This window comes from Amblyomma maculatum, chromosome 2 (genome assembly GCF_055883805.1).
Source record: "Amblyomma maculatum isolate TAMU_Amacu chromosome 2, ASM5588380v1, whole genome shotgun sequence".
In the NCBI taxonomy this organism is placed as follows: Eukaryota; Metazoa; Arthropoda; class Arachnida; order Ixodida; family Ixodidae; genus Amblyomma; species Amblyomma maculatum.
The window spans coordinates 136,058,760-136,072,935 of record NC_139345.1 but is presented as its reverse complement, the minus strand read 5'-3'; the positions used below and the strand labels follow the sequence as shown (position 1 = coordinate 136,072,935).

The following is a 14,176-nucleotide window of genomic DNA, read 5'->3' as shown; positions in this document are numbered from 1 at the left end:
TGAAGAGTGGGATGATAAACACTTGCTTGTTAAGTGCGTTGACGAAATCTTGTTACCACGGCATGGGCAAGAGTTTTGAAAGACAAGTGAAGAGAATTGCAAAGGCCGGTTATCGCGAGTCAGTTATTATTGAGGCCAGTTGCCGGGTACTGAAGAACCTTAAAAGAACGCACAGACTGAAATCCCTGCCTAGCATGGGTGAGAGGAAGAGGAAGGTTGCCGTGGTACCGTATGTGCACAGGATTTCGCATGGCCTCAAAAATGTAGGCAAGAGGTATAATGTGGACGTCGCACTGACCGCCCCGCTCAAGATGAAGAGGATCTGCCCGGCTGTTCAAAGGGAAAGAGAAGAGAAGAAGCAAGAATGTGGGGTGAAACATAGAAACCCCTATGTTGGATGCAAGACAGGTGTTGTGTATAGGCTTCCACTCTCTTGTGGAGCCAGTTATATAGGACAAACCGGACGGTGTATAAATAAGAGACTACAGGAACACTGTAACAACTTGGAAATTGGAAAGGACAAAACGTTTTTTTTTTTTTTTTTTTTTTTTTGTACGCAAACTTGCCATAAGACATATTATATAAACTCATGTAAATGGTTTTCCGTGAGGAACCGGAGCAGGCTCCCGCTCTTAGCGTTGTCGGTGAGCCATTTAGAAAAGTCATCTTCCCTTGTTGTGGTTAGACCCACTTCGCGTAGAATCTTTGTCCTTGATTCCCTTGTCCCTGCACAAGTCCATAGCAGGTGACGAACATCCACTTCTGCAGCTGGTGTGGAACACTTTGGGCATGTTGTTGGTCCGATTTCAGCTTGCGATTCCCATCGGCATTTTACCGACGGGGTAAGGGCCGCCCCAGCTCTTATCCTTCTAAGGGAAACCTCCTCCAATCTCGTTAAGTTACGAGGGAGTGGGAATGTACACGGGGGAATGAGGGCACGTGTACTTTTCCTTAAAGAGGATGCTAAAATGGAAACAGCGGAGCGGGCATCGAAAGGGAGCCTGGTGGGGGGCGCATTAGTGTGTGGAACTTCGTGTGTGAGGTGGTCAACTTTTCTCTGCTCAGCGTTCTCAGCATTGTCTTGTGTCCAATGTATCTGGATGCTTATCTTTGTTTTTTTATTGAGTGCGTGGATTTCCTGGGTAACAAATAGCGTTTTCGTCACTTTCTTTAGTTGTTTTATGGCGGCTAAGGAGTCTGTATAGATGTGGGCTTCTGTTATCGAATCTATTTTATTTATGGCCTCCATAGCATCGCGGATTGCATAGAGTTCCATCACAAGCGGGTCCGGGTATTCTAAAAGATATTCTTTATGTACCTTTAGTTCGCTGTGTGTTGGACTAGTAGCTGCTGTTCTACCGCCATTTTCTATAATTGATGCGTCCGTATATGCAATTAAGGTACCTGGAAGTGCATCAACCAGAGGTCGAGATGCCAGCTTTTCTTTGCGACGAAGCCGAGTGGTCTTGTTTGTCGTGATGGTAGTGAATTCCCAAGGAGGGGGGTCAGCCATTGGTGGTGTTCGAACTGCCACTTCGTTGTACAAGGATGCTATGGGCGTAACGTACTTTCGCTTCATATCCCTTGTTGCCTCTCGTTGCTCAATTAATTCTGTCAACGTATTTATCTGTGCAAACTCTTGGAGAATAGGGATAGGGGTAAGTTTTGTTAAGGCCGTGATAGTGCGCATTGCGTTTCTATTTATTGTTTCCAATTTTGCCCATTGCCGCCTCGTGAGTCTTTGGAATTGGGCCTGGTATAGTATCCTCGGCTGTAACACTGATTGTACAAGACGTCTTGCCATGTCCGCTCGAGCTCCTCCTCCCCTAGACGAAATGCGTTTTATCAAGTTTAAGGAAGTCGTAGCTACTTTTTTCACTTTATGAAGCCATTGTGTTCCTTTGCCGGATTTGTGAATTTCTAGGCCAAGAACTCTCAACTCGTCCACCTCTTCCAGTGCCTGATTTCCAATCTTTAGGGAGACTCTTTGCGTTGCCAATTGTTTTCTTCCATTCTTGTTGGCAACATGAATGTAACTGGACTTTTGAGGTGATAATTCCAGGCCTGCACTTTGCACGTACTCATCTATGGTATTTAAAGCCTCTTGCAGATGCCGAATCTGTCTGTCAATTTGTTTATGAACAGACCAAATCGTGACATCATCTGCGTATATCATGAACCCCACTTCTGGTATTTTAGCTAATTTCCACGCCAATGGGATCAGTGCGATATTAAATAATAAAGGTGCTAACACTGACCCTTGTGGCACGCCTCTGTTCGAGGTGTAATTGCCAATTTGTTTTCCGTTTATCCGGATAGAAAACGTCCTGTCCTTAAGCAGATTATGTACTGCTTTTATGACCTGCAAGGGAATGCCCATACATTCCATGTTGCTAAGAATCTTGGCATGTAACACGTTGTCGTATGCCTTCGCCATGTCGGTAGCCACTACAGTGCGCACTAGGTGGCTATAAGGCGACACGTGTATGACCTCTTCAGCGAGCACAGCCAGTCCATTTTCTGTCCCAAGGTTTGTTCGGAACCCAATTTGTCGAGCATGGTATTTTTTATTACTTTCCCACCACCATGACAGGCGGGTGGCTATCATCTTTTCATAGATTTTGCAAATTGTGGGTGTTAGCGAGATAGGCCGCAAAGATTCTAGACTTGTGGGAGGTTTCCCAGCCTTTGGTATTGTTACCACCACCGAGTGTTTCCAGCCGAGTGGAATGTCTCCTCCTTGCCATACCTCATTTACCACATCCAACAAGCCGTCAACTGCGGCTCCTTCTAAATTCTTGAATACTTCATAAGGAATATCGTCATGTCCAGGCGCAGTTTTACCATTCGCTTCTTCTATAGCAGCCAATAACTCCAATTTTGTAAATGGTAATGTTATTCCTGTTTTATCAACCGCATCCACTGTCGGTGAAGGCGCCGGATAATGTGCGTGGTTCGGGAAGAAGCTGTAATGCGAGTCTAATACTTTCTGCATAATCTTTAACCTGCCGCCTCTTTTCCATGCCATGGAAAGTCCTCCAGAGGGCCTTGTTATTCGTTCCTGAGCCCAAACGACTGCACCACTTATCCCATCTCCTATGAGCCAGCTGTTTTTCATATCGGCGTGCCTGTGCCGTCACTCTGTTTACCTCAATTCTTCTTTGCACGTCTTCAGGATGGCGACCAGCCTGTATCTCGGCCCGCTTTCGGCGTGCCCAAAGTTTTAGTAGGTGCAGGTCGGGAGTTGGCTGATCTTCGTTCACTGTAGTTGTAATGGTGTGATCCTTGAGTACCTTTTGAAGGGTAGTAACGAGAGTATTCGGGCTAACTGAATGCGTTCGAGTATCCTGCCGTACACCATCCCAATGTGTAACAGACGCTTTCTTTCGAATTTTCTTCATATGTCCCAAATTAAGACCAATACCAATGGGGACATGATCACTACCCCACGCATCTAATTCCGCCTGCCATAGTGGTGCACCAGGGCCCTTCCACCACGTCAAGTCTGGTGAGCGTGTTTGTGTTGCAGGTAGTGTTGCGACTCCTGGATGATTTAGCAGTGTAAATTCCATTTCTGTGAAGGCAGTATGAACTTGATCACCCCTTTTAGAATCATAATCATATCCCCATACGGTGTGCGGAGCGTTAAAATCTCCACCGATTAGTATCGCAATTCCAGGGTATGAATGGCGAATATGCTTAACCCATCCAAGATTAAGCACTGTGTTTCTTGGCCTAGCGTACATGGACACTAATATAAGGGGCGTTTTGTTCGGACGCGTGAGTACAGCAACTACTTCCTGCTGAGTGTTGCACCACTTGCTCAAGTCAAGTGGCGTTTGGGGAATGTTGGCCCTAATGTAAACGGCAGCTTTTCCTGGTGTTTCGGCCTCTGCTCTTGTTCGTTTATCAGGGATAGAAGGACAATGGTACCCTATATATCCTGTTATTGAATATAACCTATTGTGCTCCTGTATCAAGAACGCCCATGATTGTAGCTTACCGTACAATAATTTTGTATTTATTTCCCCAACTTTATTACAGAGCCCTCTGCAGTTCCATTGTGTAATCTGTTGCCACTTGTTTCGGCTACTTCTATCCATGATGTAAGCTGCTCTGAATGAGGTGTGTCAGTTGCGTAAGCGTGTCCAGTACCGCCTTCCAAATAGGTATGTTATCGGCAGGTTTACAATTCGGAGCATCCACTAACCTTGCTGTCGTACTGCCTGCAAGCGTTTCTTTCTGTTTTTCTGAGCTCTCCTTTCGTCGTTGCGCTATATGTGCTTTCTTTTGTCGCAGCTGTGCAATTTGTGCTGAAAGCATCGCAATTTCTTTTTCTATTGCATCCTGCTGGCTTGTGCAGTCTTTAAGGTCCGGAAAATCATCAGTAGTGAATGCCACTGTGCTCCGTTTTGTGCGTCGTCCATGTTTTAGCGTAGAAGCAAAAGATGCACTGTTCTGTGCAACCACCTCAACAGGCTCTTCTTCTTCTAGCGGGTCATCAAACAGCTCTTCGGCCAGAGTTGCAAATCTGTTTTTAACCATTAACGGTGCATATTGTTTATGTCGTCCAGCCCTTGCTAACTCGAGCTTTCGCTTTTTTGTCGGACACTGAGATGAAGTGATATCGTGATCATCAGATTTGCATAGGCCGCATTTGAATTTCGCTTCTCCAGATTCAGTTATGTATTCGGGGTTAACTCCATATGGACAAAATTTCTGCATATGACCTTCTCTGTAGCACCTGTAACAGTGAACCGGTCTAGGTTTGTACGTTTTGGGTCGCACTATGCGGCCATTGTAGTAGAATCTGTCCGGAAGAGTATCTGGTCCCTGTAATGTGATGAGAAAAGTGCCTCTGTTCCCCATACGACGTGCGGCTAACACAGTATGTGTTCCTGATATTAGGTCTCTGGCCACCGTCTCCGGGGAATCTTGTAGGTCTAGGTCATAGAGGACACATCGCTGAGTATTTGGACCTGACGCAAAATACGTCTGGACAGGAAGATACTCCTCTGTCGTGATTGGAATCTGTGTTACTGTGGTCATTTTGCGTGCATCCTCAATGGTGGCTAAATGTACTGTGACAGTATTAGATGCCCTGTGGCTTACAAACCCCTGGTAACCTGTGGTACCAAGCGCTGCGTCTATTACTCTCTGCATTGTTCTGGTGGGTATCTTAGTGATATCAAACTGCACTGTAGGTCTGATATGCACTCTGAAGGATTTCTGCAAGGCTGGTGTTGGATAAGCGGATGCTAGCTTATCAGGGGCGGCCCTTACCTTCTTTGCCGGTGGTGTGTTGACTGGTGGCCCAGGTAGTTTGACCAGCCGGGGTGTCCGTTGAGAAGCGTTAGTGACGACTTCCTGTTGCACATCCATAGCCTGATGTGTATCGTTTAGCTCGGGTAGCGGCCCGAGCGTTGTCCTCGTATTCGAAGTAATGTCTACGTTGCTCTGTGGCCAAGTGCTAGCTCCAGGTAAAGGCTCGTTACCGCAGCCTGCCGTTGTGCTTGCAGAAGTCACAGCGACTACCGGAGGGTCCATTGGCGTCCCCATTCTTGCCATATTATCAGAGCTGCGGCTCCGCCGAGTCCCAGTAGGCCTAGCAGCATGGCCGCGTCGGCATTCTGCAGCGTCTACCCGGAGGGCTGTGTCCTTGATGCTCTTCTTGCTACGCACGGGTTGTTTGGCCTTTATGCTCTTCTTCAAGAGTTTGATTGCCGCTGTGTGGGCGCGGACTGCAGACGTAGTTCGAAATCTTACTGGACACGATGTAGCCACGGTGCTCAGCGACACGTCTTCTTCTTCCACTCTCTTCTTCTTCCACAAAACGTTTCTAGTATCCCATTGCCAGTCATGTGAAATAATGAAGAAGGAGAAGAAGAAATGCACTCCTAAGTTTGACAATGTTAAGATTTTATATCGCCACAAAGAGAAGATAACGAGAGAGATAGTGAAAGCGTATTTTATTTCAACGGACAATAAGTGTGTCAGCAAGACGTCTCTTGCTCTTTCAAGGAAAGAGGTGTCTTTTTTAAGTGATTTTTTAAAGTAATTTTTATGCAGCAGGTGAACCCAGGGGTTTTTCACGTGACTGTTTCGTTTTCTTCATGTTTGTTTTTCTGGGCCTTGCAGTAAACGGCTTAGGCTTAGTTGTGAGTCAGCGCATGTACTGTGGCTTTCGTGTTTCTTGTCCCTTGTTTTCGTGTTCGCACTTCCTTCTTGCTATACTGGCTATTTCCGCTGGTTCCATACTGAAGTCGAGTACCATCCCGACGACTAAGTGCATAGTCCATGCCGTCAACCTCAACCTGGGTTAGCGCGCGTGCTCCGCATGAAGTCCTATACTTCGCGCAGGGCCGGCTATTGCTTTCATTTTGAGTTTTGTTTTCTTTAAAGGAGCGTTCGGCTGCCATTTATTGTCATTCAGTTGTTTCGTTCACGTTCCCACAACAGAAAGCTGGAACCTCGACACTGCTTAATCATTTTCTGGAGGGGGGGGGGGGGGTTGCGTGTAATGCCAGCGAGTGTCTTTAAATGGTACCCGAAGACGATGATGTCTTGAAAGAAGAGGACACACGTGCTATCGGAACTGCAATGGGGCTGAATGTTGGTTTGCCTCTTCTGCATTGTGACAATAGATGCCTTTAGTTTACCGTTGCCGCTTACAGCAGTCGTCTACCGCTACCGTGCGCTGTCAGCATAGCAAACACTGAATGGTCGCTGCTTGCGGGGTCAGCCGGTATTTGATGGGAACGTGGCGTCATCTATCGCCCTCGAAGTGATCGGCGCATGTGCACGACGCTAGCGCGGTAGAGGTAGACGGTAACATTGAACGGTAGCGCAAAAATAGAAGTACTTGATATACGGAATACAGTAAGCTATTTAGGTAGTTTCAATCGTGCTCGCAAGTGAAACAGTCTGTGATGCTATTGTTTTGAGCAGAGGGGCAATAAGAACTGCGTATCAAACAACAAAAGTGAAGGATCGTAAACTAGAGCTCCCCTAAATCGTTTCCTATCTCAATCATTGAAAGCAGCAGTTCGCTTTCAAGGAAAAATAACAATAGACGGAATATGGAGCGTATTCAAGCACGCGACAATACGCGTGCTTGAGCTGTCAGTACGTTCTTAATATTCAAAGCACACAAGTTCAATGCAAGATAGTTGGGCAGTGGAACGAGCTCAACGACTTTTCATTGATACCTTAACCAAACGAAGAACTCGCACTGCAACTCCTGTATATCGTATAAAGTCGGATATTCAGATAATTATTGCCTTTTCCACATCTTGATAGTCGTGAAAGCGTCGCCAGGGCTTAGACTTTGCTGCAATCCGTGTTGTAATACAACTACGTAAAAGAAGCTGTGGATTCATGCCGATTGCAAGCATTGGGATACAGACGCCAGGATTTGTATTACCCAGAAAGCGGCGGGCTTTTTGGCACCGTTTTGGGCAAGTAGTTACTTTCTGTCACGCAACAAAGTGTACGATGCTAAACCAGAGTTCACCTAAACTGTTTGCTCTCTCAACCATTGAAAGCAGAGGGTACAAGGTACTATTGATATGAAGTACTTAAACGATATTTCGAAAGGAATAATGATACCCGGGCTACCTTCGGAAACGCAGTTTTGTGCCTAAGGGCAGAAGTCTAGTCCAGGTTAGAAGTACACTAGAGATGGTTGTTAAGAATAACACTTTGAGCCTACGGTGCAATTACCAACGAAGCAGTATAGGAAGGCATAGGCTGGGCCTCTTTAGAAGCATCATAATCTCATAACAAACCATTGTCCAAAGGCCGCGTTTGAAAATGGGCGACAATAGGTGGGAAGCTAAACTATATAAGCACTTATGCTGAAAGTGTACTAAATCACAGTGGCGGAAACGGAGCAGACAACTAACCAGTATTTTGAGAGAGAGGACTGAGAAATAAAGAACATAAACTATAGGTAAAGAACAAAAAGTGTAAAAACTCGAATAAATAAATGAAAAAGGAGCCGGCCTTAGGCCTATAAACAAAATTGAAAACTCAGAATCAAAAGGAGAATTTCTATGCCAACTCAAGAGGCAGCGGCCTTCTCTTTGAAAGTAGTTCAGTATGTCTCAGAAAGCGAAGATACAAAAGGAAGTATAGTAACAGAGCGAAACTTATGGTATGTGTGATAGATGCCCAGAAACGATAAAACACCTTATATATGAGTGTAGCAGTATTCATCAAGATGTCATTGCAGAGACGGCATTCCAGCCAAGGCCCTGAGGTTAAGAGGTAACGAAGGAAACGTGAATGAATTTGTGGTGGAGGTTAGCAAGTAGTGTTCGGTAGATTCGTCACTAAACAGCAAGGTGGGGACGCGAGGATGCTAAACCAAAAGTACACAAGGCTTTCAAATATAACGGTTCCAAAATAAAGTTGAAGCACAGAAAGAGGAAGAAACTCCAACAAATATTCCCGAATAATTGTTGAATTTTCTCAGGATGACAACCTGTTGTTACATAACGCCTTTAAGCATGGCTTGTTCCCGTATAATAATTTCCTAAAGTGATATCGGCACTGGGGGACGCCGTATTGAAGACGATAGGAAATTTCAACCCCATCGGGTTCTTTAAAATGATGTGGCAATGTATAGCAGACGTACTCAATGCATTTCGACTGCTAGGAAACGCAGCCTCCGCTTGAATGGAGCTTGGCACCTCGAGGTCAGCAGGCAAGTTTGCTAACCACAGATCCGCCGAGGCACGTATAGGACACGGTGTGCCAACAATGAATTCCATGTTGCCCGTGTTTGAGTTATGCCTATCAATATTAGAGCATTGCTTTATGTACTGCAATTTTTTCAGATACCGGTGCGAAGATTATTATTCGTTCTCTGGCAGAATTGCTAATTTAAGATCTTTTATAACAGCCGACAAGTGCAAGAAATTATGCGATATATATATATATATATATATATATATATATATATATATATATATATATATATATATATATATATATATATATATATATATATATTAAGGATACATTAAATAACTGTTCAAATATCTTTTATCCTTCCGTCCGTTCCTTCGTGTCACAAAAATATTTACGCTGCCCTTCTTTATCATTGGATATTACATACAGTAGGACATACACGTATAATGCGTAGATGGTTTGTTTGGTTTCTGGGGTTTAACGTCCCAAAGCAACTCAGGCTATGAGAGACGCCGTATTGGAGGACTCCAGAAATTTCAACCACCTGGGGTTCTTTAACGTGCACTGACATCGCACAGCACATAGGCCCCTTGCTTTTCGCCTCCATCGAAAAGCTGGCGCCGAGGACGGGATTTGGTCCCGCGTCCTTGGGAACAGTAGTCGAGCGCCGTAACCACTGTGCCACCCCGGCGGGTATAATGCGTAGCCTCAATACACGATATTAATATGAAATATACATCCATTCATTCGTGTAATAAAGCGTCCAGACCATTTTGCTTGCTTTAGCATAAAATGGGGGTTTAATTTTTCTTGTTCCGCAAATAACTGCAGGCAAATAAACAACAAGCACTACATGCTATGAGGTTCGTTCCAACATTGAAGGCGCACTTAGGAACGGATGAAACTCACTCTTTATAGTAAAGGGCAGCCGTGTGGCAAAAACATGCGTGCGGAAAAGTCGAACAGATGACATATTTAGCAATATTTATTAAACGTTAACATTATACAAAGTTGGCCTTTGTACTACCAAAACACTGCAACCAATTAGACACCATAGAGTGTATACACAACCTTATGTAGAGAGGCGGGCGCGGTGTTGAACACTATCGCCACGTTACATTGACCACCTGTTATCGAAATAAGGAGCTCATATCGCTAATTGGTGTTTAAATGTATTTATGATGAGTATAATTCAATGCTGCAAAACACAGGTACTACGGCAGATCCGAGGAAAGAATCGATTGTTTTAATATTGTTACGAAGGTGCCGAAGCGGGCAGTGGCGCGGGGCGGAGCGCTCGCACCAGGCCCGCTGGTCATTAAAGCATATTTCATCGTCATGGCGTCACCTCGTCCTGTTTCTGTTGTGTCGCCGTGTTCCATCGCTTGTCATGCCACCACGTAAAATTTGGTGGAGATGCGGTACTGCGGTGAAGGTGCGGAGGCACTACCTATAGGTACAAGGAAGCGCGAGCCTCTGCGCGAAAAGCGTATATATTAATTGGCCGAATCTAATCAGTTTAGAGGATATTAGATCGAGAAGACCAAATTCTGATGACCAATTCATCATCACAGTTAAAAACGGTAGCATACGCTGGCTACCTATTCCTAAAACCCAGGTATCAAAACAAGTGTTATGAATTAATCCACATCTCTCGCACAGGCTGCGACATGTGGGTCACCCTGGAAGGTCTGCACAACGTCAGCAGCGAATGCTTCTTCATCTACGATCTGCTCTGCGGACCCAGCAAGTTCAAAAAGTATGACGAGGAATTCTGCAGAGACAAAACGCAAATAAAGTGAAATACTAGCTTTACTGGTTGCTATAAGACCCAGCTTATATTTCTGTTTTGTTCCCCAATGCTTTTATTTAGTGGGACCTCGCTACCACCCAAGGAATCCCATAGGAAAGCATCATATTACCGTTGAGAGCCGCATATTTTAGATGCATGCTGGGAAGCGTCTACCTTTTCACGTTTTTGCAGAGGTCATGCCGCATCTAAGTGCTCCTGGTTCTGGAAGAAAGAGGTGAGATATAGCCAGATTTTACTTCAGAGCATAGTGGTTCGCGAACGTTCCCTCGGAATGTTGTTTTTACAAATAATAATATTTCTGCAGCCATAATTGTGTTTTAGGGCCAAGGCAAAAAGTAGCATGCCTTTCAGACATTCCTACTGTGGATGAAAGAAGTGTGCACTTTTATGAAGCACCAGTAGACAGTGGCCCAGCTTTCTAGGTAGTATTTAGAATCTCTATAAAAAAACACGCGACCACTTGGCTCCTCAAAGTCCTTTTGGGCAGGGCGCTAGGCTGAATGAAGCAGAGTATCCTCAACTAACAACCTCTGACAACAAGCTATACGTGCAAGGCCTGCAGCCGAATTTAGGAGCAAAGAGCAAAGCGGAGGAGCCATCGACTGTAAATGTGCGGAAGTAGCTTGCCCTCTTTATTTCAGACATTCCGTACAATCATTAAACGCCTCATCGCCTCAGAAAAGTTGGCGCCCGATAAGATGTCAGTGTTGTCTTATAGGTTAGCAGAAGGCTAAGCAACATTTCATAATAAGTTAGACGTAGCGCTAAAATATTGCAAGGGTTCAACGCTGCTGAACCAAATATTAAGCGAAAGCATTGGCTGAGGGTGACCGAGCGTTCTTCTTGTTCTCTTGTTTTTCTCCCTCAGCCCAAATATAAAGCGCCGCTTTAACCAACTCCCCTGAACGTGCCTTAGTAGCCTATAAGGGTCATGTAAATTCCAGGGTCCTAGCAGGCTTATTCTGACATAACCATCCCATGTGGAACGAGAGACACAAGTTGGCAGCTCCTGCCAGCCCGTGTGTCACGTGGGTAAGATGTAACTGCGGCCGGGTCAGGCGATGTCTTGAAAGTGCGAGTAGTATTGCTTTCGCAATAAAACTGTTCAGTAATTTGTTCTTTCCTCATTCTTTGTTGTGTGTTCAAGTTCCGTTTTGTAGCGAAAGCTACACTGTGGTAGGTTGTCAAGAACTCCCTTGGCCGCAGCTACGTCCTGACGAGGCGTATAGCTACGGTCTCCTCATAAAAAAATCAGCTTGCCATATTTGAATTCCCTTTGCCCCTATGCCACGGGCAGGAGCTGCCAACTCGGGTCGCTCCTTTCATATGGGAGGGTTGATATCAGAATCAGCCAGCCAGAACAAATTGCATTCTCGTTACCTCTACGACACGCAGGCGCGTCCATACGGCTTGGTTAAATCGTTAATTTATATGTAGACTGGTAGCTTACGCTCTCACGTTATAGCATTAAAGGATGCGCTTAAGGGTCACTAATAATGTAGCACCTTCCACTGACTTAGCGTGATGGGGGGAATAATGTAGCAGGCAAAAAAAGCTTCTGTCGTTGTTTTTGCAATTCAACTAGGATTATTCAGAGCTAAACCACAACTATTTTTTTCTTGCTTTTGCCGGCGAAAAGCTACAAATAATACTACTCACCTCTTTGTTCTACCGCCTGCCGGCATCTGAAAGAGTTCAAAAGCTTAAAATGTTTTTTCTCACTTTTTGAAGCCCATATTCGGTATGGTGAAGTTTTGGATTTGTAGACAGATTAATTACTGGCATTCGCTTGCCAGTGTTAAGCTTATTTCGGACACGCAGGCTCAGGAGCATAGCTCAGCGAGAAAAAAAGTATAAAGGCACTTTTCAGATATAAACGCTACTTTCAGCGATGGTAAAATGCAAGTCCACTAGGAGGCCACTCTGTGGCGGGTCTCCAAAATGTTTACAGTTCATGACTCTAATTTGAAAGCCTTCTTAGAGCCGCTGAACGACACTTCGTGGTTTCCCCGGCGGGCGGCTCTCTGTACCCAGGCTATCATTGAATGTGTGCAGTCTTGTGTGCATGGAATTATGCTTTCTCTCGCACGAACCTTAAAGTCTTTCAGAATTTTGCCACTATCGATATATGTGGGGTTGAACGCGGCTAGCGATGTTAGAGCACGAAGGTTGCGCGGACACGAGAGCAAGGAGGAGGAACTGGTTGCCGACGGCTGGAGGATACTTCGCGAAGCACTCTCGCGTTCCCTTCGCAATGCGGCCAGCAACCGGTTCACGAGACGCGGCGAAAGTGAGAGGGAAAATAGCCCTTGCGGCGCATTTGTATACCGCGTCACCCTGCGCAGCAGTCCAGAGCAGTCGACGTCTTCGAGGTAAGCACGCACCAGCGACTATGCTCTACATATATTGGCAGGTACTACCACGTTAAGCCGCAAACCCGCTACCAATGCTAATAGGCCTAAAACAACATTAGATAAGAGGTACGCACCAGGTAACCGTCAAGCGGTCAGTTCCATAAAATTTGGTAAGCCATAAGCTTGGACAAAACCGGTGTGCACGTTTTCTCTCTATTTGTTACACTTCCTCTTCTGTATTCTCTTATTGATTTCATTGATCTTACTGAGTCGCTTGCTTGCAGGGTGCCTGATTTTATTACTACAGACTTACAAAACAAACTAACAACAACAATAGCCTAACAATAATATAGCACCTTACACTGATAGGGCGTGATAGGGAAATAATGTAGCAAGCATAAGAAGTACCCGCCGTTGCTTTCGCGATTCAAGTAGGTTAAACCAGTGCTAACCCACAACTAATGTTTTTACAGCGAAACGCAATATTTAGACTGAAAGTTTAAACTCGTATGCAAAATGAAATCCCCCATGCTGGAACGCACTTTTCTGCTTAGATATCTGCCAGAAAGAAATTAAAAATTTCAGACATAGTTCTTTTCTAATACCTTTGTTAGGAATGGTGTGTAGTACTCATAACCTTGCTCATTTAAGGGTTAGGTCTGTAAAAATTTAATGTCTCAATACTAATTAAGAGCACAGCAGTAGAGTACCCCTAAGTTCCAATCACCTATGGTTCCATTACATACCACGCATCGTCCCTTACATTGAGGAGTTTCTTTTCGTGGCCTTCATAAAGCGCAGACACCATAGAGGAATGCAACCCTCGTCTTTGATATCTCCAGGAGAGCGCCATAACCACTGTACCACCGTGGGATGTGACTTATATAATGAAACGAACAGAAAGCAAACCCTTGTGCACCGTGGATCTTCGCCAGCAACTTCGTGCCCATCGCAACTGCCAGAACAGAAAATTATCTCCTCTCACTACCTTAACCAAAACACACTTTTCGTTTCCTTTTCTTTAGCATTCATTTCTATTAATTCTTGTTTCCATTTCCGCTGTGTCCTCTAGTTCACCGTTTAATTGCTTTTTTTGCCCCATTGCATAATTTTACTCTGCAGTTTGCTACATTACACTTTATTTTCTGCGTTTTCTTTATTTTATTGTAGGTAATATGTTTGATGAGCATTTCCATTGTCAAAAGTGAGGCTGACATGAAGCAAGGAGATAGGCTCTAGTTAGTAATTCTCCATCCGGAGTGATTTATAGACAGGCCAAATGTTAATTATCATGCAACTGTTCCATAGTATTAAG

The 14,176-nt window shown here is 44.8% G+C and overlaps 1 protein-coding gene across 1 annotated transcript in view; it reads left to right on the top strand.

Annotated features, from left to right (window-relative positions):
• The window catches only part of LOC146199954 (uncharacterized), a 39,222-nt gene extending 28,726 nt beyond the window's left edge, over nt 1–10,496 (top strand). The window contains exon 5 of the mRNA XM_084592242.1: nt 10,357–10,496. Coding sequence (XP_084448368.1) covers nt 10,357–10,496 — 140 coding nt within the window. The remainder of the gene's footprint in view (nt 1–10,356) is intronic.
• The last annotated feature ends 3,680 nt before the right edge of the window (nt 10,497–14,176 follow it).